The 26,457-nt window shown below is 39.1% G+C and overlaps 1 protein-coding gene across 4 annotated transcripts in view; it reads right to left on the minus strand.

Annotated features, from left to right (window-relative positions):
- Positions 1–1,314: 1,314 nt before the first annotated feature.
- Positions 1,315–26,457, minus strand: part of DMC1 (DNA meiotic recombinase 1) — a 41,561-nt gene continuing 16,418 nt past the window's right edge. Inside the window, exons 9-15 of one of the 4 annotated variants that reach the window (XM_042993275.1) lie at positions 23,244–23,335; positions 22,342–22,415; positions 22,098–22,212; positions 21,685–21,745; positions 9,110–9,226; positions 3,232–3,311; positions 2,059–2,137 (exon numbers count right to left, since the gene is read on the minus strand). In XM_042993275.1, coding sequence (XP_042849209.1) covers positions 3,269–3,311; positions 9,110–9,226; positions 21,685–21,745; positions 22,098–22,212; positions 22,342–22,415; positions 23,244–23,335 — 502 coding nt within the window. In that variant the 3' untranslated portion in view covers positions 2,059–2,137; positions 3,232–3,268. Of the gene's footprint in view, positions 2,138–3,231; positions 3,336–9,109; positions 9,227–19,092; positions 19,211–21,684; positions 21,746–22,097; positions 22,213–22,341; positions 22,416–23,243; positions 23,336–26,457 lie in introns of those variants that run through there. The other 3 variants (XM_042993274.1, XM_042993273.1, XM_042993276.1) reach the window with 3 other exon arrangements.

A 26,457-nucleotide genomic window follows, 5' to 3' on the forward strand; every position in this document is an offset into this window, starting at 1 on the left:
TCTGGACTTTTCAGTTTCATGAGCCAATGTATTCGTGTCTTCCATTTGCCGCCCTGAGTTTCTGTGGCTTGCAACCAAACGAATTCTGACCAATAAAATCTCTTTTTTGAGCTCTTCTGTCCCCCTTAGGATAAGGGGCGAGAGCTGTTTCTATAGTCAGGTGGAGAGGGAGGACTGAAAGCCCTGACAAATTGAACCCTGGCCTAGCAGAATTCCATGGGTGCCACACAATCTGCTGTGCTGTCCCAAAGTTGGGCCCCAAGGTCACAGCTTCCTAATTCACTGTCCTCAGTTCTCAGCTACTGTTCTCCAGAGCAGGACACAAAAGAGTAGCTGGGCCCAGAGAGCTTTAGCTACACGCCATATTAAAACTAGCCTCTCCACAGAACTATATAGGCTCTTTCTTGTATTAAGCCCTGGTTTCCAAACCCACTACCCACCTCTTGGTAAATTCTCACTGGTGAGGGGGTTACTCAGTTTAACCCAGAAAATTTTTCTGAATTTCCAATCTTGGGACTTTTATTTCCTTTCCTACCAAAAAGGCTCTGGGCTTCTACATAAATTAGTCCATTCCCCTCCAGGGCTCCACATACCGTGGTATCTTTAGTTGTTATTCAGTTTTTATCAAGTAACAAAATCTTCCCTTCCCCAGGACAAAAGTATGCATTTATATTTGTATACCAAAAGAAGCCATTTGACTTTGCTGAATACAGAAAATCTGCTCCTAGATGACTTTGTCTCTGCTTATTCAGAGAAGCAGCTTCTGTGGTTTAAAAAAAGTAAAAAAAAAAAAAAAAAAAAAAAAAAAGCTCTTATTTCCCAGTACACCACTCTGAACAATTTCTGCTTGTCAGGCTGGTCTCTGTTTCCAAATCCCAGCTTCTCTGCCTTTGCACATGCTGTCCCACAGCTTAACCTTTCCTCTCCCATTTTTGCAATCCTGTAATCCAAGACCACACTACTGACTAATTATATAATCACTTGATCTCTCTCATTCTTTCACAACTATTAGTATTTTAACACTAGTGTCTTAACTAGTGTTCACATTCTTTGAGGACAGGAGTCATACTTTCCGTGTACATCTTTTAGCTCCAAGCATTGGTGAGCGAATGACAATGGATAATCCAATACCTTGTGTAACAAATGGTACTTTCGATACTTGTATTTTCATGTGAAGTGATGCAACATAAGCTATGAAATCTTTTTGTGGTCAATAAAGACTGTCGTTGTAAATATTGCTAGTATTTTAATTTGTAAATACTTTCAATCATACATTCATTTTGAAAACTACATTTTATTTTTGTGTCACAGAAAAACAATATTTTTTTGTACATTTCTAAAATTAGTACTCAGAAATTTTACATGAAATTAACTTTAATATATCTTTTTAATATTTTGAATTCTCTACCCCAAACTTAAAATATAAAAACTCATGCACTATTGATTACCCCGAACTATAGAGTTCCTAGTTACCTTCCTCTTTATCTTCCCAATAAAAAATGTTTGTAAAAAATAAAAAATCTAAAAAACACGTTTTTTAAAAGTAATTTCAACTTGTCAAAAAGTCAAATGGTTTAAAATTTAGTTTAATATTTCCTTTCTGTTGCTAAAGGTGAATATACAATTTAATGCCGTAAATACAACAAAAACTTTTGTGTGTGTCCTGTAAACATTCCTTCCTTAAACGGTTCCCTCCTTTGGAAGTGTATCTATCTCTGTTAAGTGTTCAAGAGGGAATGGGACATTTTCGAACTCACGTTTTCCATCTGTTTAGTGTCTCACTTTGGACACTAAAGTGAGGGGATCAGTTATCCCTTCTAGTTTTCAATAGGTTTATATATATTTCAATAGTTTATATATATTCTTGAATTGACATTCAATGTACAGTCATTACACATCAGAGACTTTTAGCGTAAATGTAAGATTTACATTTCTTTTGCTGACTTGCCTTTAACAATAACACATGAAAAAAACAAACTCTTACTTCGAGACCTGAAATTTGAGACTGCTTTGCCATTTCTTTAGCTCCTAATAAGCACTAAGAAGCAATTTGCATCAATTCGCCACCTACTCCTTGGCATCCCCAATTCCTCCAGCAGTTATTGCGAAGGTGGCTTCATTTTCAGGCATCTCGGGGCTAACAGAATACAAGGGAACAGAAGTTTATAAAAAGCTCCATTTCTATAAATACCATATTCATGTCACAGGCATCACACTCCTATCAGTCTGAGGCTCCAGAGACATTTCAGAGTTGCTAGAGCTAAATGTGGACTACAGAAATTTACCCACAAGCATTATCAACTCTCACACTTACTGAACAACTTCCATTTGCAAGGTTCTGAATATCAAGAAAAATTACCCCAAACTTGGAAATAGGCAGAAGGAATAACTAGGGGGTTCTTTTAGTATACTCTCAGGCATTGTGTGGCAGACCTTTAGGGGCCCCGATTTGAAAGGGATGTGCACATTTCTACTGACTAAACTAACGCAGGGGAAAATTGTGAAAGGCTTTGAAGCGAACTGAAAGATTACTGAGGGCCTTCAGTGGAAAAATAGGTTGGGGTGCTTGGGTGGCTCAGGCAACTGAGCGTCTGTCTGACTTGGGCTCAGGTCATGATCTTGCGGTCCATGGATTTGAGCCCCACGTCAGGCTCTGTGAAGACAGCTCAGAGCTCAGAGCCTGGAGCCTGCTTTGGATTCTGTGTGTCCCTCTCTCTCTGCCCCTCCTCTACTCACACTCTGTCTCTCTCTCACTTTCTCTTTCTCTCTCAAAAATAAACATTAAGGGGCGCCTGGGTGGCTCAGTCGGTTGAGCGTCCGACTTCGGCTCAGGTCATGATCTCACAGTTCGTGGGTTCGAGCCCCGCATCAGGCTCTGTGCTGACAGCTCAGAGCCTGGAGCCTGTTTCAGATTTTGTGTCTCCCTCTCTCTCTGCCCCTCCCCTGTTCGCGCTCTGTCTCTGTCTCAAGAATAAACAAACATTAGAAAAATTAAAAAAAATAAAAAATAAAAATAAACATTAAAAAAAGAAAAAAGAAAAGAAAAGTAGGTTGCCCAGGACACCCTTCCCAGTTTCCCAGTTCTGTGAGGACCCTGCCTTCCATTGTCTTTGAGCTATTTACAACTCTGTAAATTGTAGGTAACCAAGAGTAATACAAATTATTCTTGTCCATAGAAATGTAAATTGTATGAGGAGGAATACAATGGATTATTGTCCTATGGATACTGACCTGCTTTTGATCAATTTATAATTCATGTTAGCATTCCTCATTTGGCTCCATATGTGTGCTCATTTGATTTTTTCTTTGATCTGGTTATAAAATTGTATTGGTTCCTGCATTAATTAATGAGTTAAATAAAATCTTTGACATTTCATATTTGTATGTGATTGTATGGTCTTTAAATTTTTACCTTTTAATTTATTCTACAACACTGTAGGAGTCAAGGTTAATTTGTAGAAAAACGATAGCAACGGAGATGAGTTTTGTCTGAGGGTAATGCAAATGATGCCACGCTATAGCACTGGAATCATTGTGTAGAGAAGCAACTGATTTCCCTCCAGTAGAAAAGACAACTTCAAATGTTATAATTTATCACCTTGTAGGATACTAACCAGTTTTCCATCTATTTGCAAATTTATTTCATCACTCCTTTGATTGACTACGTAAATCTCTGTCAAATTATCCTTTGAATCAATTTCTTCATCAATTAAGGAGTTGAAACAAGACTTTGACATATGTTTTATATTTACTTGCAAGAAAGTAATGTTTTTAAGCTTATGAAAATCATACCTTATTATATACTAGATCTTACAGATTTCACAAAAATAGACAGTCTACCAGGTGAGGGGCGCCTGGGTGGCTCAGTCAGTTAAGCATGAGAATTTGTTTCAGGTCACGATCTCACAGTTCATGAGCATGAGCCCCGCTTTGGGATGAGTGAGTTTGAGCCCTGCTTTGGGTGAGCACAAACCCTGCTTCTCTCTCTCTCCCTTGCTCACTTGTGCCCTCTCTCTCTCTCTCTCAAAAAAAAAAAAAAAAAAAGAAAAAAAAAAGTCTAACAGGTGGAACTATGACAAATGACAGATATGCAAAGTAAGGTAAATTTCATAAAGTCAATATATATATTATAGAACTCTGAAGAGAGGAGGCATTATCCCAACTAGGTTGATTAGGGAAGGCCTCATAGATAAGCCTCTAGAGGCTTTTGAGGCAGAATTGAGTGGTATTCCCAGTAGAGGGAATAGCATGAATAAAAAATTGGAATGGAGATACTTGTTTTGTAGATAAGAATGAGAAGACTAAGAAGTTAGCTTTAGATATGTTCTGTTTAAAGTACCTGTGGGATACTCCTGTAGAGGAGTTCTGTAAGCAGTTGGAAGTGAATATCTAAAGCTTGAGTAAAAGGTTAATAAACAAGAAATAAAAATTTGAAAATTACTGATCACGAGAGAAAGAGCCTACTGCTACTTTGTGCTGTTATTATATCCAAGTCGTGGTGACTGTTTAGTAATATTAATAGCTTTCATTTATTAAATATTTACTAATTTACTACAGGCTCCTTTATATTATTTTACTTAAATCTTATGAGAACCCTTGGGTATGTATTATTATCCACATTTTACAGAGAAGATTGAGGTTCAGAGAGAAGTAACCAGGGGGCACACTGCTGGTAAATGATGATGCCAGATTAGAGACTAAAGTATGTGACTCCAAAGCTCATGTTCTTTTTTTTTTTTTTTTTTGAGAGAGAGAGAGAGAACAAGTGGCAGAGGGGCAGAGAGAGAGACAGAGAGAGAATCCAATGCAGGCTCTGTGTTGTCAGGGCAGAACCTGATGTGGGGCTTGAACTCACGAACCTTGAGATCGTGACCTGAGCTGAAATCAAGAGCAAGATGCTTAACCCACGCCCCCAAAGGTCATGTTCTTAACCACTAGACTAAAATACCTCTCAAAGTTGGTTTTTGGTTTTTGTTTTGTTTTGTTTTGTTTTGTTTTGTTAGAGGGGTAGAGATTAGACTATACACTCTGAGCACCCTATGGGTCAGGTTACTTCCCTTAGGAAATAGCGGTGGGGGGGGGGGGTTCCCCTGAGGATAGCAAATGGGCTATAAATAAGGCTTGCTAAGCTAAAACTACAGCTGCTAAAAAGGCCTGAACAGAATCAGAAAAGAATGTTTGATGGCAAATACTCAGCTGGCCACTTACAAGTGGCAGGAAGATAAGGAGATGAGAAAGAGGGAAGCCTCGCAAGCTATCTACAAAGTTGAACTGGTGTTTTTTTTATTCTGTTCTAGAAACAGAAAAAAAAATTACTTCAGAAACTTGACCATTTGGGTACCTTTTCAATTTTTGGTAATTATTTAAAATTTGTTTTTCCTTTGAATTCAGTGGGATTCTTTGTTTCTACTGTCCACTGACCTCAGATATGCTAAGTAGAATAAAATAAATGGGGTTTTTCTTGATTCAAAAGCTTTAAAGGGAGAATAATGTATACTTGGGGGCCAGCAATAGTTACTTATGGGAGTAATAACTATAGTGACATCCTACGGAAAGAACTGAGTCCCTTTTTGTAGTCACTCCTGTACATCTGAGAATTCTTCTGATAACTCCTTTCTGTTCAATTCCTTGAGAATTTTGTGTTTTTTTTCTGAACAGGAAATGCCTTTCTACTACATCTGTATAAAGTAGTAGCTGAGGCCATGGGACTAGCTATGACTGTCCTAAATAGATCATCTTCAACAAATTAAAAAATGGTGTAAGATTAAAAGTGTCGGCCTTAGGGGTGCCTGGGTGGCTTAGTTAGCTGGGTGTCTGACTCTTGATTTCATAATCTCATATTCTGTGAGTTTGAGCCCCATGTCAGGCTCAGTGCTGACAGCATGGAGCCTGCTTGGGATTCTCTCTCTCCCCCTGTCTCTTGCCCTTCCCCTGCTCATGCATGCTCTCTCTCTTTCTCAAAATAAATAAACTTAAAAAAAAAAAAGAAAAAGAAATAAATAAAGGTGTCAGCCCTAGATTCAGACAGCACAGATTCTAATCCTGATTCCAATCTTTATTGATTGATTTCGGGGAGTCCATTCATTTACTCATTAAGAAAATATTTATTGAGGACCTGCTATATCCTTATTGTAGGCACTTGAGATCTAGAAGTGAAAAAAATAGACAAAGATTCCTGCCCTGTGGAACTTATATTTGGCAAGAAGAAATGGATAATAAATAATGAACATAATAAATACATTATGTAGTATGTTCGAAGATGATGAGTGTTATGGGGAAAGAAAAAATAGAGCTGGGTGAGGGAGACAGAAGTGTGGGAACTGGGAGGAGTTGCGATTTTAAATAGGGAGATCTAGACAGGTATTGTGGAGAAGGTAACATTTGATCAAAGACTTGAAGGAGGAGAGACTGGTTACCAGAATGAGGGCTATGTGGGGAAAGAGTATTCCAGGCAGGGATAACACTAAGTGCAAGGCCCCTAAAGTAGAAGTGTGCCTGGCATGTTTCTAACAGCAAAGTGCCCTCTGGGGTTGCAGTGCTGTGAGAAGGGGGAGAACAGGGGAAACAGGATAGGGATATTTACATAGTGCTCTGTAAACCACTGCAGAGACTTGAGCTTTTATTGTGAGTTAAAATGGGGAGCCAGTGGAGGGTTTAAAGCAGAGGACAGATATGATCTGACTTAATTTTACAAAGGTTCGCTCTGGCTTCTATGTTTAAAATAGACTGTAGGGGCGCCTGGGTGGCTCAGTCATTCAAGCGTCTGACTCTTGATTTCGGCTCAGGCCATGATCTCACAGTTCATGGGTTTGAGGCCCGCATCGGACTCTGCACTGACAGTTGGGAGCCTGCTTGGGATTCTCTCTCTCTGCCCCTCCCTTGCTTGTGCTCTCTCTCTCTCTCTCTCAAAATGAATAGAGTTTAAAAAAATGGAATGGACTGTAGAGAGGCAATGGTTACCTGTTTCCTCATGTGGAAACTATGGATAATGACTTCCATCTCTTAGGGTTGTTGTTATAAGTGATGAAATATATATATATAAAGCACTTAGTGCAAAGCCCAGGACTTGGCAGCCACTCAATGGGTATTAGCTACCATTATTATTAGCATCATCAACTTCTCAACCAAAAAGTTTCCTTTAAAGTCAAGAATTCTTTGTGGGAAATCTTTAGGGACCAGAAAGAAGGGAGGACAAGCTGCATAGCAAATTAAGTTTTGACATTTTAAGCTCTGATCTAGTTTTGGTGTTTTTATTCAAATTTATGGAAATTTGACATTACTAACCTCTATGATAACTTTAATTACCCTTTATTGAGTATGCAGAACCCTAGTATTCTCTCAAGACTGTAGGACTGCAGGAGTTACTTGTTCCTACAAATAGGGAGGATCTGATAAAATATGCAAATGATTGAACATATAGATGGAGTTCATTCATTTGTTAATTCAACAAATAGTAATTGAGTTCCTACTATGTGCCACATACCATATTAGGTGCTGGGGACACTGGTGAACCAGACTCAGTTCCTATTGTGAGGGAGAGGTACATGTAGCCAGCTGATGTAATTCAGAGTAAAAAGTGTTTAGGGAAAGTTCTAAGCACAGCAATCTGTCTAAGATGCAGACCAAGAAATTTGTATCTGTGAAAAGATGGAAAAATCCTACTACCTATTTAATTCAATAAAGAACATTTAGATTGCTGAAGCTTCATAAAACACAGAATTTGTATATTATAGCTTATAGGGACGGGTCATGAAAAAATGGTCTAAATGGAAATCAGATAAATGGGAGAACTGATTATTTAATGTTTATTCGATGACAGCTCATAATAAGTACCGTGATACATGGCAAAAACCAGATTAAGAGCTCATGTGATTTCCTTTTGCTGATTTTTCCTCCTTTGGGTAGAGTTATTACAAATCTTCGCCTTGTTGCTCAGGGTTGGCTAATAAATCAGTCACAAATACTGCACACGTATTACATCTCAGGCACTGATGGAATACAGCAGTGAGCAAGAGAATCGTGTCTCTATCCTCGGGGAATTTGCTGTCTAGCAAGGATGAGATACATTATATAAATCATTACCAATGGAATATAAGCTCTATGATGGTAGGGCCTTATCTTTTTGTTTTAGTCATTGTTCTATCCCCAGAACCTCAAATAGCTGGTATGTAGTATGTCTCTCTGTAAAAATTTATTGTTTGGGGCGCCTGGGTGGCTCAGTCGGTTGAGAGACCGACTTGGGCTCAGGTCATGATCTCACAGTCTGTGGGTTCGAGCCCCACGTCGGGTTCTGTGCTGACAGCTCAGAGCCTGGAGCCTGTTTCAGATTCTGTGTCTCCCTCTTTCTCTGACCCTCCCCTGTTCATGCTCTCTCTCTGTCTCAAAAATAAATAAACGTTAAAAAAAAATTTATTGTTTATAATTTTTCATTAAATACGTGAAGTACCACAAAAGAATATATAGTACAGTAAAGGGTACAGCCTAGACTGTAAGGGTTAGGGGAAGATTCCCTGAGGAAGGGATGTTTAAACTGAAACCTAAAAACAAAACAAAACCTAGCAGAAGAAAGGAGAATAATATATCTCTATCATACTCTGTGCTTTCCCTGCACGGACACAATTTGGTTGGAATTGATTCTTTCATTATCTAGGTTTACTGTAACTTTGGGAGGCCAGGGACCAAGTCTATGTGTCAACAGAATCTCTGAATCCCTAGAACCTAGTCCATAGTAGGGACGTCACAATGAATTGAATACTTTCTGAGAAGGAAATTCAAGCATGTAGTATCTGCCAGTGGCATAATTACAGCCCCTTAGGAGAGGCAATTCTATTTAATGCCATATGCCCAAGAATCTGATTAAAAATAAGAAAATATTGGGCGCCTGGGTGGCTCAGTTAAGCGTCTGACTCTTGGTTTCAGCTCAGGTCATGACCTCATGGTTTGTGAGATGGAGCCTTACATCCGGCTCTGCACTGACAGCACGAAGGCTGCTTGGGATTTCTCTTTCCCTCTCTCTACCCCTCCCCAGCTTGTGCTCTCTCTCTCTCAAAAAATAAACCAAAAAAAAAAAAAAAAAAAAAAAGGAAAGAAAAGAAAAGAAAATATTTACCTGTCATAAATCTTGGCAATTCTCAGTTCTCCTCTTCCTTTTCTTAAGCTTATTCTTGTTGTTGAAGCATGAGCCAGAATGTGTCCCCCGATGGGTTTTTTGGGGTCTGCCTGAAAACTGAATTAATAAACACCTTTTCAGGATTTTTTTTAAGTTTATTTATTTATTTTGAGAGACAGAGCACAAGTGGGGGAGTGGCAGAGAGAGAGAAAGGGAGAGAGAAAGAGAATCCCAAGCAGGCTCTGCACTGTCAGTGTGGAGCCTGATAAGGGGCTCGAACTCATGAACTGTGAGATCATGACCTGAGCCGAAGTCAGACACTTAACAGACTGAGCCATGCAGGTGCCCCTACACCTTTTCGGGTTTTATCATATGGACTATATACAGTAAAATCTGCAATAAGGAGGGAATTTTTCTGTGGAGAACAGCAGGGGATGGGATTGGTGTGTGTTCTAAGCAAGCAGAGGCTCATTTGTTAACTATAGAGTGGGGTAGGGTTTGGAGCTGCTGTGTACCCCATTGCCATCCACTTCAGGCTTTTGAGAGTCCTATGATGAACTGTTTATGTTTTGATTAATTTTTTAAAAGGACAAAACACAAATAAAACATTATTCACTGTCTTAGGATAATTCTTGGGGGTAAGTGATTTTTCTTCTTTATAAAATACAAAGATTGAACTTGTTCATTCACTTATCAGAAATATTTATTAATGGCCTACTATGTCCCAAGCACTATTCTAGTCTAATGAATAAAAAATACCCAGTTATCCCTATGAGGACATGATGTAAATGAGAGCAGATTGAGAACTTCCTTCTTAGTCATTAACTGTATGTTGGAAGCCTTCAATGTTGCACTCATTATGAATTTTCAGTGAGAATAATCTTGGAAATATCTGTGTCTTTATTACTTAAGCCTAAAGTTTATTCTTCTAAAATAAGGTGCAGAACAGATGAGTTTTTACTACATTTGATCATATGGATTAAAAAGATATATGATTTCAAAGTAGTTACAAATATTATTGATGCTCACCATGAGAGATCTACTCACTAGGGGACTGACACTTCCTTGGCAAGAAGTGAAAGGTTCTTAATAACCCTAATAGTGGATGCTTTACAAAAACCAAGTGCAAAAATCCTTACTAAAACACTAGCAAACCAAATCCAGCAGCATATTAGAAGGATTATACATCATGAACAAGTAGGATATGCCTTAGGAATACAAGAGTGGTTCAACATAGGAAAATCATCAGTGTAACATACCATGTCAACAGAATGGAGGAGAAAAAAAACCCCCACATAATCTTCCCAGCTGACGCAGAAGAAAACCTAGGCCTTGAAATCATCAAGAAGGGGAACTGAATATAAACTAATAGGTTATACTTGATCAAAATAAACTGTGACGTAGCATAATAACCTCAGCTTTGGGAGAATATGGTTACAAGTCATTTTAAATTCTGCTTGTTCCATGAAGGTGTTGAGAATTCTAGTTACTCGAAGCATGAGCATGGTGTAGTAAGGATGTGGCTGACTGGCATGAGGTTAAATAGATTGTAGGGTAGTGAGGATAAGAAGCTCTTTGGGAAAGGAATCTGCTATTATAAACTGCTGCTCGATTAAATGGTTTCGGGGGTTAGGACCGGAAGATCCCTGGCTGGGGCTGTTAGGATTGGTTAAGATTCAGCAGGTCCAATGTTGGAACAAACACAGATCGTTAATTTTGAAGTGAACCACTATCAAGAAAGCAGCAGCCAGAAAGTTGAGACTGACAGCAGTTAAGTCAGAAGGCTTGGGGTTCCTGGGTGGCTCAGCTGGTTAAGCGGCTGACTCTTGGTTTCAGCTCAGGTCATGATCTCACAGTTTGTGAGTTCAAGCCCTGCACCAGGCTCTGTGCTGGTGTGGAGCCTGCTTGAGATTCTTCTTCTTCTCTCTCTGCCCCTCCTCCACTTGCTCTGTCTCTATTGCTTTCAAAATAAATAAACTTAAAAAAAAAGTCAGAAAGCTATAGACCACATCCGCTTTACCCATTCATCAGTTAGTGGACATTTGAGCTCTTTCCATAATTTGGCTGTTGTCGATGCTATAAAAATCAGGGCGCATGTCTTCCTTCTATGTAGTATTTTTGTATCCTCTAGGTAAATACCCAGTAGTGCCATTTGCAACAATGTCGAGGGAGCTAGAGAGTGTTATGCTAAGCAAAATAAGTTAGTCAGAGAAAGACAAATACCATATGATCACTCATATGTGGAATTTAAGAAACAAATGAGCAAATGGGGGAAAAAGACAAGTAAACCAAGAAACAGACTCTTAACTATAGCAAGCAAACTGATGGGAGTGCCTGGGTGGCCCAGTCTGACTCTTGATTTCAGCTCAGGTCACGATCTCACGGTTTGTCGGTTCGTCGGTTCAGGCCCCGTGTGGGGCTCTGTGCCGACAGCGTGGAGCCTGCTTGGGATTCCCTCTCTCTGCCCCTCCCCTGCTCATGCTCTCTGCCAAAATAAATAACCTTAAAAAAAAAAAAAGATTTAAATAACAAACTGATGGCTACCAGAAGGAAGGGGAGGGGGATGGATTAAATAGGTGATGGGGATTAAGGAGTGATGAGCACTGGGAGCTGTATGAACTGCTGAGTCACTAAATTCTACACCTGAAACTAATATTGCACAGTATGTTAATTAATGGAATATAAATAAAAACTTTAAAAAAAGAAGGTTAGGTTGCTTTCTGCAAGGCAGCTGAAGGGGTAGAAAGCAATAAAATGATCTCAGCTGGATAAAGTAGCTGGAGTTGAGTTGTCTGTGTAATGCTTACAGATCGATACCACTTTTTTTTAATGGAATTAAATTGTCCGGGTCATCCTACATTACCAGTGGTTCTTCAAGGTCTTAAAAGAATCCTATGTTCTATACAGACAGGCTGCTTGAGGTGCTGATGATATCAAACAGGTCTGTGCACTCCGAACTTGCAAATACTATATTTACACTTTCCCTAATGCACTTTTCATGTTGTGCCCTTAGTGCTATCATTATTCACCTGTTATATTCCCCCTCAATCTCTCTCCTATTACCTGTCACTAAGCTCCTTAAGGGCAGACAAAACTGGATTTAAGTTTGTAGCAAGCACCTAGGCAGTGGGTCCTCAAAAACATTTTTGAGGGGTGTCTGGGTGGCTCAGGTCGTGATCTCACGGTTCGTGAGTTTGAGCCCCACATTGGGCTCTGTGCTGATAGCTCAGAGCCTAGAGCCTGCTTTGGATTCCGTGTCTCCCCCTCTCTCTCTGCCCCTCGCTTGCTCACGCTCTGTCTCCCAAAAATAAACATGAAAAAAATAAAAAAAAAATTTTTTTTTGAACATAAGATGTGGAAGTTACAAAAAATATCAAGAATATTGGATGATAGAAAGATTAGTGCTTCCACAAGTTAGACCGATTAGAAATTTCTGTCAAGGGGAGACAAGGAGAGTAAAGCCAAATGGGTGAGGACAGGTTTCAACAGCTATGGTTGCTGCTTCTCACAGATGGTCTCTCAGTACTGCTTAGTAGTTCTCCTATATGAGCATGGTTGGTGTCCTTAAGCCCCCTTGTCCATTCTTGTCCCTTCATCTTGGATAACAATGCCTGCTTCTTTGTAACAAAAAAATGAATGCTCTCAGGAAGAAACTCCCTCAACTTTCCCTTCTTCCTATCTGCCATTTACATACTGACCTACGATTGTAGTCATCCTTCCTACTTCCCTCTCCAACTTTTCTTTTTTTTTTTTTTTAAATTTGTTTTTAATGTTTATTTTTGAGACAGAGAGAGACAGAGCATGAACGAGGGAGGGTCAGAGAGAGAGCGAGACACAGAATCTGAAGCAGGCTCCAGTCTCTGAGCTGTCAGCACAGAGCCCGACGCGGGGCTCGAACTCAAGGACTGTGAGATCATGACCTGAGCCGAAGTCGGCCGCTTAACCAACTGAGCCACCCAGGCGCCCCATCTTTTCTTTCTTCTTATTCCAAGTCCTCTCACACCTTGATGCCTTTGCACACATACTTCCCTGTAAACAAAAGCCCTTTTCCCACTGTTTGTTCATTTACCCACTTACCCACCAAGTGTCAGCCCTTCTTGGAAACCTTGCCTGATTCTCTGAAACAGAGTAGAGCCTGCCTTGTCTGTGCTTTCATGCCACCATACATTCCTTTCAAAGAATAGTACATTGGAATTTTAAATCCATGGGTCTCAGTCCCCTACTAAATCCTTATTCACCTTTGTCATTCCAGTGCCTAGGAAAGTGCCAATAATGGAAAAGGCACTGAATAAATACTGTTGAATGAACAGAGAGGAGGACAGTTTGGGTATCCCTGGTCTAGATCTTTCTGGATACAGATTTTGTGACACACTTTCAAAGAAGTTACAATTCAAGGAAATTTTGAAAGGTGTTCTGACAGAAAGGTAAATGTAAAAGGAGACAGAATTTCTCTCTAATGGAAGTAATCCAACCCCACCCCATTACAGATAATTTAAAGAACAGAAAGGTGGAGCATTTAGATGGATAGCCATGTTGTTTTCTTAGCAAATTATTGTTTGCTGTTACCGATGTGGTATCTTATGCACAAAAGAGAATAGGTACTACTGCTCATTACTGATTACTGTAGGTGAGGAGCCTGAATGTTAAGAATATTATCTCCAAAGGGAGATGATTTGGAATGAACTAAATGGGGAAATAAATTACAGAATATGCAAAAGTACTAAGAAAACATATAGCAAAGATATTATGGGAAGAAAATGTCCTTAAAAGTGATTCATAAACTAAGAGGTTATATGTCATTCAAATAGATTTCAACATACCATAACAGCCTTAGCTCTGGGAGAATACCAAGCCAAGTCAAATTTTACTTGAATTTTACATCCATCAAGGTGTTCAGGATTCTGTATAGAATTTTGCCTAGAATTTATGCTCTTAACTTTTCTTATAGGTCACTAACACTTGGTTAATTTATTAAGAGATATAGACTCTTCCCCAGAAAAATGCACATATGTACACACCCAAACTTTTCATGTAAGTTTAAGGGATTCATGGTTTCTCTCTCCTCTGATGTCAATAGCTATTAGTAATAATAATAACAGCTAAGATTTATTGAATCCTTACTATGTGGCAGATGCCCTTCTTAACTTATCCAGTGATTTCCTTTTGCTTCAATTCCATATTTAGTAAATAACTTTGGATTAAAATTTGACTTCCTACAGAGGTCTGCCTACAAGGAGAGAATGCACTGGTTGTAAGAACCTCAAATGTAGTTACATTTTTCTTTTGGCCCTCTGATCTTTCACGAAGCCTCTTGAGCTTGTGAGTCTGCCCCTGAGAAATGGATTGGTTCTCAGTAGGCAGCCCAATTAAATCTCTGCCTATAAGGCTGAGGGCTCTGAACTCTGGTCAATTCACCAGGGTAATGGATACATCCCTGCAAAGTTTCTCAAATGACAGCTTGCCAGCCTCTCCCCAAGCATATAAGGCCCTGATGTACTGTGTAATATATGAGCTTCGGAGTTAGACCAGGTTCAAGTTTAAGCATTGTAAGTGTCTGTTTCTTCATTTTGAAAGGGGTGGGGGGTAGTAAAAGTATCTAACTGGTAGGGTATCTGTAAGAATACAGGGTATCTGTAAGGCATTAGCCCAGTGGCTACAATCATCTGTTTTCCTAACCCTGACTCAAACATATATTGTCAGTGTAACCATGGGCTAGTTACTTAGCTTTATGAATTTTGGTTTCTTTAACTGTAAAATGGGAACAAAAAGATTTTACCTCTTAGGGCTACCATGGGGATTCAAGATATATATATATATATATATATATATATATATATATATATATATAATTTTTAAGTGTTTATTTATTATTGAGAGACAGAGTGTGAGCAGGGGAGGGGCAGAGAGAGACGGAGACACAGAATCCCAAGAAGGCTCCAGGCTCTGAGCTGTCAGCACAGAGCCTGACGCGGGGCTCGAACTCACAAACCACGAGATCACGACCTGAGCTGTAGTCGGACGCTCAACCGACTGAGCAACTCAGGCGCCTCTCAAGATATATTTAATATAACTCATTGAAAGCCTACTACACGCCAGGAGCTGTGTCAGGTCACTTATGTACATTAGCTCTACCGTTACACTAATCTCGGCACATGAGAGATACGAAGTAAATGGTAACTTAATTATTTAATTAAATGATTCAGTTAAAACAGTCACTCTTTCAATGACATGTAAACCAAGAAACTTTTCTTAAAGTTTCTTTGAACTTCCTGAGTATTCTAGCAGTTATAACTAAGGACTGAAGTTAAGTACGACAAGGTATAGAATTCCGCATCCTTTGAGAAGGCTTTAATTTACTTCTATTTCTGATCCAGTAAAAACAGCGTCAGAAAACCACCCACATCCCTCCTTTAGCCTATTCTTATTTCCCTTTCTTTCATATTTTCTTCTCTTCTTTCCTCCTTTTCTCAGGGGATGGGAGAATATGATGAGTGGGAGGAAGAGAGAGGGGTGGGTATGAAGAGAGGCCAAGAGAGACTGTGTCATTTATCCCCATCTGGTTGAACAGACACAGTGTATTACATTGTTGAGGGTAAGACCCAGAAGAGACTGACCTCCCAACTTCAAACCAGGGTGCTGGGGTCATGAAGTACAAGATTATGGTGATGGTAGGGCAGGTTATATTTTCCTAGGACTAGCATAGGGAGGGTAGTGCAGTGAGACTAAAAGAGCATCAGCTTTGAAATCAAAGATTTGAAAATCAAACATTTGATTTGAACCTGGGTTCAAATCCTGGCTCCAGGTTTTATTTATTTAGAGAGGGCGTGCGCACACAGGGAAGGGGCAGACAGAGAAGGAGAGAGGGAATCCCAAGCAGGTTCTGCACTGACAGTACAGAGGTCTACGTGGGGCTCAGTCTCACAAACTGTGAGGTCATGACCTGAGCCAAAATCAAGAGTCAGACGCTTAACTGACTAAGCCACCCAGGCACCCCCAGCTCCCATTTTTAAACTGTATGATTGGGCAAGTAGATACTCTGAGCCTCTATTTCCCCCTTTACAAATTAGGAATAATAATAGTATCGACCTCAAATACTGGTTGGAGTGGAGACCTTCAGGGGTCTGTGCAAGGGCAAGTTGGTACTGTCCCTGAGGGACAGCTGGAACTCCTGGTACTTGCTAAAGGGGAAGCTTTTGGATGGAATTTCTGAGAAGGGGTCTACTGAGGAGAGAAAGGCTGAGTGAACATACCCAAGAATGAGGAGGATCCTTTGAGATTAAGGGAAGATATGGAAAGAAGAGTACTGCAAAAAGAGAAGAATTTGGGGGAAAGAGAAAAGATTTTTTTAAATGTTTATTTATTTGTTTTGAGAGAGAAAGAGAGAAAGCATCAGCAAGCAGGGGAGAGGCAGAGAGAGAGAGAGAATCCCATTGGCTTGATCTCATGACCTTGATCTCATGACCCTGAAATCCAGAGTCGGACACTTAACCGACTGAGCCACCCGGGCGTCCCAAAGATTTTTTTTTTTTTTTTTTTGAAAGAGGTAGAGAGTGTGAGTGAGCAAGCAGAGAGAGAAAGAGAGAGAGAGAGAGAGAGAGAGAGAGAGAAAGAGAGAGAGAAAGAACCCCAAAGCAGGGCTCAAGCTCATCTGACATGGGGCTCAAACTCACAAACCGTGAGACCATGACCTGAACCAAAATTGGATGCTTAACTGATTGAGCCACCCAGGTGCCCCCAGAACTTTACTTTAAAAGATTTTATTTTTAATATTTTTTAATGTTTATTTATTTATTTATTTATTTATTTATTTATTTTGAGAGAGAGAGAAAGACAGAGTGTGAGCAGGGGAGGGGCAGAGAGAGAGACACAGAATCCGAAGCAGGCTCCAGGCTCTGAGTTGTCACAGAGCCTGATGTGGGGCTCAAACTCACAAATTGTGAGATCATGACCTGAGCTGAGGTCAGACCCTCAACTGACTGAGCCACCCAGGCTCCCCTAGAAGATTTTATTTTTAAGTAATCTCTACACCACCCAACATGGGGCTCAAACTCACAACCTCAAGATCAAGAGTCATGCTCCATTGACTGAGCCAGCCAGGTGCCCCAAGAAAAGATGGTTTTTTAAAAGGGTTATGTTTAAGAAGTTTTGTTAAGTAATTCCCCCCACTCCCACCATTTTCTCATAAAGTATGCAGAAAAATCTACACTTTTTTCAAAAGTTTGAAGATGGAACTCTGGGTTTTGAGCTAGGGGGACACATAGCACTATTCTGAGATTTGCTTCATAGAAAGAACAGGGAGGCCTAGGGAGCCTGAGTTTTGCTGGGTTGATATGAGAATTATGTAAGATGATGCATAAAAGCATCTGGCACATGGTGAGCAATCAATAAATAAAAGTCCTCTTAATCCCTTAATGGAATTCAAATAGTTTATTTTTATTGTTTATTTAAGTTTTTATTTTATTTAAGTAATCTCTACACTCAACATAGGGCTCAAACTCACAACCCCAAGACCAAGAGTGGAATGTTCTTCTGACTGAGACAGCCAGGTACCCCTGAAGCTCAGATAGTTTAAATGACTTGCTCACGGTCACCAGGCTAGTGGACTTGGCTTAATATTTCCTCCTTAACCATATTGCCTCTTAATTTATGCAAATGATGTCGAATCAGTGGGTGACACCCCTAGAGAATAAACTGCACATTTACAAGACCACAAATGTTCTAAGACGACTTCTTGTCTTAGCAAAACAAATACACAAATGAAGTAGGTGGCAACATCACGGTCTTATTTGTTGCTCCTATTATTTGCCTTGGTATGGGGCTTTGCGGGCTGATACTTTCACTTTTTATCTCCAAGCCTTCATCAGCTGGATCACTCTACTTCTAAAATCTGTATCTGTAAGCCTCGTCTAGGAGCTAACGCTCTGCTGTATGATACAGCAGCTCCTTGCCTCTATAATTTTGTTCCTTTTTAATACGATGTGCCATCAAGTATAATGCATGGGATATAAGCCTCAATTATTGTCAGTATACTTGGGGACTCATACCAATTATAGTGCTATTTCTCTGACAGGTCCCAGGCGAGCTGCAGCTTGGAGTTCTTCAACACTGAGAAACAAAGATTTTCTTTATTGGAGGTTTTCTAATAGCATTTGAGATCCTTTAGTTTAAAACTGTACTGTTGTTGTTGTTGTTGTTGTTGTTGTTTTTGATTGAGTTGTGGCAACTTATGTGCTTTATATAAGGCATGCATTTAATTTATATTGTTATAATTTAACATACTTCAGAATATACTAATTATAGTGAAGTTTGATTGCTCACAACTTGGCTCAATAGAGGAGATGATGTTTCAAAGCAGAGTCACCCAGCAAAAATACTAGTCTTTGTTACTTTCTCTGGCTCTTGGCTCACTTCGTTTTAAATCTCCTCCTCTCTTCAGTTCCTTCAATTATTTCCTCTCTGTCACCTCTCTCTTTCTCCTTTTAGTGTCTTATTGGAGTCCATTCAAAATGGTTTTACTCTTTTTGAAACTTTCTACAAATAGAAGAAAAAGAACCCCTATCTGACCCAATTTCCACAGATCTCCTTTGCCTTCTAACTCTAGATAGACAGTTTTGGCCTCTGCAGTGTTCCCTCCTCACACCTGAAGAAAGAACATTGCTCTTTAACTTGTACTGTTTTATTTGAATGCAACCCACTTCCTCCCTCTGAGCCAATGAGTCATTTTCTCTTTTTAAAGTGAGCCCTAAAAATCTTCCATTTCTCTTCAGTTTAAAATTACACTCTTTGTGAAGTACTTCATGTCCTGTGTATGAAAGACACCCTATAAAACAGAGAAGATTGCCTTAACCACTCAAGGACTACAGGCAATGCGTGACCTACCAAGTCTTCATAATTTTGAGTTAAGTGGACATCACTTATTTTCTTCTTTATGAAGGCAAGGCACATAGTCTTTTGCTCACTAGTGAATTCCCAGAAGGTTGGTACATAGTAGATTTTTCAGTAAGTATTTATTGAGTGAATAAGTGATCGGCTTCCCCTTCTCAATCTTTTTAACTTGCTTCGTACCATTCATGCAGTTAATGTCTTTCACATTGGAATCTCCTGTGATTAAGTAGAAAATACTCATAAAAGCGTATTGAAAAGTGCAAGTATAAATTGTAGAAGATGCAGCAATATTCTTAGGGTTAGTTTAGAAAATGCCTAAAGAGGGGTGCCTGGCTGGCTCAGTTGGTGGAGCATGTGACTTTTTCTCTTGAGGTTGTGAGTTCTAGCCCCACATTGGGTGCAGAGATTACTTAAAAATAAAATCCTGGGGTGCCTGGGTGGCTCAGTCGGTTAAGCCTCAGACTCTTGATTTCGGCTCAGGTCATGATCTCATGGTTGTGAGACAGAGCCCTGCGTTGGGCTCTATGCTGAGTGTGGAGCCTGCAAGATTCTCTGTCTCTCTCTCTCTCTCTCAAAAAAAAAAAAAGATTTTCTCTCTCCCTCTGCCCCTGTCCCCTGCCTGTGCGCTCTCTCTCTCTAAAATAAAAAAAAATAATAAAATGTTAAAAAGTTAAAAAAATAAAGAAAATGCCTAAAAAGAGACACATACATTTCAGTACAATTTACAAAATTTACATTGGCATATCAAATATCCTCAAGTACATATGTCAATGACCCATTTATCTGTTATTAAATGATATATTGCCTCGGTTTAAAATTTTTTTAATGTTTATTTAGCTTTGAGAGAGACAGAGCATGAGTAGGGGAGGGGCAGAGAGAGAGGGGGAGACACAGAATCCAAAACAGGTTCCAGGCTCTGAACTGTCAGCACAGAGCCAGACACGGGGCTCGAACTCATGAACCGTGAAATCATGACCTGGGCCGAAGTTGGACACTTAACTAAATGAACCACCCACGTGCCCCATCTTGGTTTTAAATAAAACTATATTGCAATCACCAGAGTAATAATTGATTTAACCAAGAATCTTCAATGGATGCTAAAACCAAATGGTGAAAGCTTATCGCAGAACATGATATTTACACACATAAAGTATCACCCCACAAACTGCTTATTCATTAAAAAGGTGAAAAGGTATTTTACAGTGGGGAAATCTTGTGAACACGATCTTAATCACATGATCAAACTTCTCATCACTAATAATGGGACAAACTGCCATCATGTGTCCCCTGATACGATCTATAGAGAAGGTCATATATTGCTTAATAATTTTCCCGCCAAAAGTGTTTACTATTTTAACTAATGAGGAAAAACACCCTCCAAATTGAGGGACATTCTGAAAAACAGCTGGCCTGTATTCTTCAAAACCGTCAGTGTCATAAAAGCCTAACAAACACTGAAGAGTTGTTTTGATTAAAGGAGACCAAAGAGACAGAACAACTCCATGTAGTGCGTGATCCTCATTAGTCCCGAATCAAAAACAAAATGTAAAAACCCCACCAGCTATAACAGACATTATTGAGACAAGTGGAGGCACTTGAATACAAATGTATATCAGATAACACTAGTGTGCCGATGTTAAATTTCCTGACTGATACTTATATTGTGGTTATGTAGGAGAATGTTCTTGTTCTTACAGGAAATATGCGGAAGTATTAAGAACTGAAGTGTCATAACATCTGTAAATAATTCTCAATTGTTCCGGTGGAAAACCTCTCAAATGGTTCACTAGAAAACACACACACACACACACACACACACACACACACACACACACACATTTGAATATGCATGTGTACCTATGGAGAAAGAGATTTTACACACATGTATACACACACACACACACACACACAAACATGAGAGAGAAAAAATCTGACAAATGTTAAGAATAGATGACCCTTGGTGAATTGTATATGTGTATTCATTGTACTAGTCTTGTAAATTTTCTCTGGTTAAAATTTTTTTCTAAATATAGGCTTGTTGAAAAGACTGACATCACGAATGTGGGGTTATTTTGATTGCTTATTCAGATACATAATGTTCAAAATATTTGATGGTGGCAACTAATTTTTCTTTGAATCTTCTGTTTTCATCATCCTATTTTAGGTCTCCTTGCCTTTCTGTTCACTGCCATCTGTCAAGCAGAGCCATCAATAAGTATGTAACGTGCACAGACACCTCAATAGATTCTGAATATGCCTAGTGTGAACTGAAGTTCTGTTTCTTCTAACAGGAGACTTCTCTCATAGGACCTCTTATGTATCTCCTATAGAGAGCCTCCCTTTTTGTTTTTGGCTGACAGCTTATTAGCACAGTAGAAGCCATTCATGTATATGGAATATAAATTTTTATCTTTTTCTTATTGTCCTCCAATATCTTTTTAGTCCTAGACAAACGAGGAGCCCAAAGTATCTCTGAAAATGGTTAAACTATTGCTTCATCCTGTAAAGAACTAGAGATTCTGGAAAACAAGTGATATTTGCATTTATAAAGTAATATGCACTGTGCAATAAAGTGATTTGTGATATATTTGTGCCCACATCAGAACTGATCATTCTGGAATTATTTTCTATTCTTCACCCTAACCTTTTTGATATTAACTGAAACACAAAAGTAGAATATTGGGGCTTACGTCATAGTTGCTCCTGGATCAGCAGTCATTTGATTGGTCACAAACACAGCCACATTATATTCTGCATCAATAAATAAAATTGACAAACTAAGAGAATGGCAATATAAACAGTTCATTGTTTAGATTTCAGAGTTTAGGAATACTGTGCTTTAAATTTATTTTGTAAATAATATGACATTCCTATTTTTTCATTGATAACATAAATTAATTTATTTAAAGCTATTATTGTTATTATTTTTAGGTACCTTATTTTGGTTTAAAGTCAGTATTTTCGTTTAATAAAAGAGTTGTAGTCCCATGAATTTTAGTTTTTAAAAATGTACTGCCTCCTGACATTATTCTGGGTTCTCTGCAAAGCCTACTCAACAGTCACAGATGCTATTCTGATAGTACCGTTTATTTTAAAAATCTACCTTCTGAGATTTTTTGGAGTCGTGACAACATCTGGGCCAATTTTTGTTGCCGTTCAGCCAACTCCCCACGACCGCTGAAATCCACTCGAAAAAGGGCCATTATTGAATCAATGATCTACACAGGATTCATGTAAAAATAAATGTGCATTCGGCAAAGGAAAGAAGTTCATTTGAATCGGAATCAATAGAAGAAAAATAATATGCTAAGTGGCTCTGTGAGGGAGCAGTATTTAAAAGCTTGTACCAATAGCTTGAAGATGCCGGCCTCTTCGTGGAACTTTGCTGCTACATAATCAAGTAGCTCCATCTGATGTTCACCTGGTGGGAAATGCAGTGAGAAAATGTTACAAAAGCTAGAAGAAGCAGAGGCTAAGATCATGTATGTTCTTGCAGTCAGGCAAAAGAGAGTACTGAAAGGATTTTCTTGGGCACCTGGGTGGCTCAGTCGGTTAAGTGTGCGACTCTTGGTTGTAATCTCATGGTTTTGTGAGTTCAAGCCCCGTGTTGAGCTCTACGTTGACGGTGCAGAGCCTGCTTGGCATTCCCTTTTCCCTTTTCTCTCTGCCCCTCTGTTGCTTGTGTTCTCTCTCTCAAAATAAATAGATAAGACTTAAAAAAAAAAAAAGAAGAAGAAAGGATTTTCTTAATTATTTATGGATTTTTAAAAATAAATGTTTATTCATGTTTTGAGCAGGGGGAGGGGCAGAGAGAGAGGGGGACAGAAGATCTAAAGCAGGCTCCACGCTGACAGCAGTGAGCCCGATGTGGGGCTTGAACTCATGAACCATGTAATCATAAGCTGAGCTGAAGTCAGACACTCAACCAGCTGAGTCACCCAGGTACCCCTATTTAAGGCTTTATTAAATATGATTTCACATTCTGCCTTAGCATGCATGCCAAATGCTACATTATCCAAAAAGAATGTTACTCTCCATTTCAAAGACAAAGAACAAGGACTCATTTGAGAGCATTTTAATATCTAAGGGCTTGCCAGATGATAGGTAACATTTATGACTAAATATATTTGGAGGAAAGTAAAATTAAGAAAAAGAACAGTGCCAAAATGTTATAAGTATCACCCAAATAATAAATCAGTGCTGCCAACCTTAAAATAGCTCAAGCATTAAATTAACATGGGGCTCTTACTAGTATATGCACGTGCATAAAGTACATTGTCCAGTACTGCATCATGGTCTACATTGAAGCGGTCAGCAATGTCCCGAAGACGATCTGGACGGCTGGAGTATGCCAAGATTAAGGATCCAATAAATCAATTTCAAAAAAAAAAAGTTTAGGTAACAACTACAAAAAATAATACCTTAAGTAAGTAAACTAACAGAGGCAAACAACATCCCTGCAAAGGTATTCTGGAGGATACTAATAATCACTTAAAATCTATATCAGATTTTATTTTTCATAAGTGTCCAAATTAATAAATACCTTAGGTAGGGATAACAGTGATAGAAATGATGAGGCAGTGATGAATTTAAATATTAAATAATCTAGGGGAACCTGGGTGGCTTAATCGGTTAAGCCTCGGACTCTTGAATTCAGCTCGGGTCACAATCCCAGGGTCATCGGATGGAGCCCCCCTCGAGCCCTGTGTGGGGCTCCACACTGAGCGTGGAGCCTGCTTAAGATTCTCTCTCTGCCCCTCTCCCCACCTTGTGCACACACTTTCTCTCTAAAATAAATAAATAAATAATAAATAAATAAGTCAAATAAATATTAAATAATCTAATCTTTACAATAACTTTGGAAGCTGCTTGTTATGGCCTATACTACATTTTACAAATAAGGACACTGACCAATAGAGATTAGGCAAATGACTCAGGATCATGCAGCAAATCAGTTACAAGAGAAAAACTAGAGACTAAGATTTGTATCTCTCTTTTGATCTCAGTTCTATAAAAATAGATCTATCCTAGGAAGATAATATCACTGAATTATAATTCAAGTCACTTCACAGTGAATTAATTCACTCTCTTTAAACTACTTATGTGTTTAATATGAAATAATTTAATATATCATTAACCATGAGTTTTCAACAAATGATAAATTTGACTACATGAACCGAAGGATCAAAAAGTAATTTTAAGGATCAAAAGGAAATTATCAACCTATGGTTTTTGGCTTATTTAGAGTTTAAAATCTCCCTTCTTCTAAAGGACTTGTGTTAGCTTTCTGAAATCAGTAAATTCATTGGGAGGCAAATTCAGCGCACCAGCAAAGGTATTTTGGAAGATGCTAATAATCACTTATATCTATCTGAACTATATAGGAGTAATAAACATTCTTTTAGGTCTTATCCACGGTCTCGTTTCACTTTGTTTACACTGCTTTTATAATACTGATCATAGTATAACTAACTGTAAAACAAGGACAATTTACAATCTTATTTGTGACATTTACAACTGGTTCCATATACGTTGAATTGGATTGTCTTTAGGATTTCCCAGCCATCTGGGAAATCTGCATATTCTAATGCAGTAGTATGTTCTTTTCTTCAGAGCTTCAGTGATAACCACTAAAATCTTCCATTGCTACTGACTATATCCCATAGACGTTTTTGGTGGGCAAGTCAAAGAAGACAAAGAATTGGAAGACTAATAAAAATGTTTTTCACTACATTACTTTTTACAGAACCCAGTTACTATGTGACTGGGTGTGTAAAAGGTGGGCTTATGCTGAAGAAAGCTCAAATCAACCTATAAAATATTTGTTAACCAATTACCATATGGAATTGATAATCATTTTAACCAATTACCAATGCATTGTGGAAGGAGGAGTTGTAAGACAACATAAGGAATTGTAAGACAATCCATATTATAGGTAAACATAAAACAAATTAAGAAGGCAAAATATAAACATATAAAAAACAAAATATCAAGAGAGAGCAGTGTACCTGTAAGAGAAACCAAAGGAATGAGGACATTCCAATGGGGCTCTTGAATGTCCTTGTTCCCCCCAACCCCAGCTGTTCCTCCCTACTCCCTCTTGCGTATGACTTAGCTCCAAACCGATCCCCTCCACCATTCTTGATAAAATCCAAATTGCCCAAACAGTGGCTGCTCATCTGCAAGAACAATTCCTCCCTCTTTAAGAACCATTCTTAATCAACTATTTCTGAAACTAGCTGAACTCCAGCTGCGCTCCTCTTGCTACAGCTCTACACAGCATTCCACCCTCCTTCCCCAAGTTTGGAGTCTCCTTCAGAGTCTTCTCATGCCCGCTATTTCCAAATAAAGTCTTCTGCACACGGTTCTGTTTTTTGGTTTTTTTTTTTTCCTTCTACTAGCGTATTTTAGATAGTAAATTCTATAACAGCTTAGGAAGGACCAGGTTTTTTAAGTTGAGTAGTTAGAGAAGATTAGAAAAGGCAGACCTTCAAAGGACAGCTTTAAAGGATTTGTATGATTCAGAAAGACTGTGAGGTAGGGGTAGACGGATCACATACTGAAGGAGGAGGATAGAAATATAGCCTGCAGGGGCTCCTGGGTGGCTCAGTCAGTTACAGGTCCAACTTTCCGCTCAGGTCATGGTCTCATGGTTTGTGATTTTGAGCCCCACATCGAGCTCTGTGCGGACAGCTCAGAGCCTGGAGCCTGCTTCTGATTCTGTGTCTCCCCTCTCTCTGCCCCTCCCTCGCTTGCACTCTGTCTCTCTTAATTGATTAATTAATTAACTAAAGAAACATAGCCCACAAATTTCTCTATGACTGGCCAAATTAACACTTAAGAGTGAGAACAAAATAAAGGCATTTTCAGACAAGCTAGGGCTCAAAGTTTACCACCTGCATTACTTTTCTGAAAGAATGACTTGAGCAGGTACTTCAATAAAACAAAAATACAGGAAGGAAGATTTGGGATGCAAGCAACTATAATGAACAGAGAAAATGAGTACCTTTATAGTTTAACTAACTGCTGATATACAATGTTTCCATGTTTTAGAGACAATAATATTGGACTAGAACAGACTGCATCCATTTGTCTCTAACAATGGTAATAGTGAGTAATGAGATCTGAGAGCTAGGCTGGGGCTTCATTGTGAATGGCCTTACAAACTTGTGCAAGACTTTTCCATTGTTAAAAGTAATTTTCGGGGCACCCTGGGTGGGCTCAGTTGCTTAAGCGCCAACTCATGGTTTTGGCTCAGGTCATGATCTCACGGTTCATGAGTTTGTGCCCCACATTGGGCTCTCTGCTGTCAGCACAGAGCCCTCTTTAGTTCCTGTCTCCCTCTCTCTCTGCCCCTCCCCTGATCTCTCTCTCTCTCTCAAAAACAAATAAAAGCATTTAAGAAAAAGAAAAAGAAAAACAATTTCCTGGGGTACCTTGATGGCTCAATTGGTTAAGCAACC

The sequence above is a fragment of the Panthera tigris genome, chromosome B4, assembly GCF_018350195.1.
Source record: "Panthera tigris isolate Pti1 chromosome B4, P.tigris_Pti1_mat1.1, whole genome shotgun sequence".
Classification (NCBI taxonomy): domain Eukaryota; kingdom Metazoa; phylum Chordata; class Mammalia; order Carnivora; family Felidae; genus Panthera; species Panthera tigris.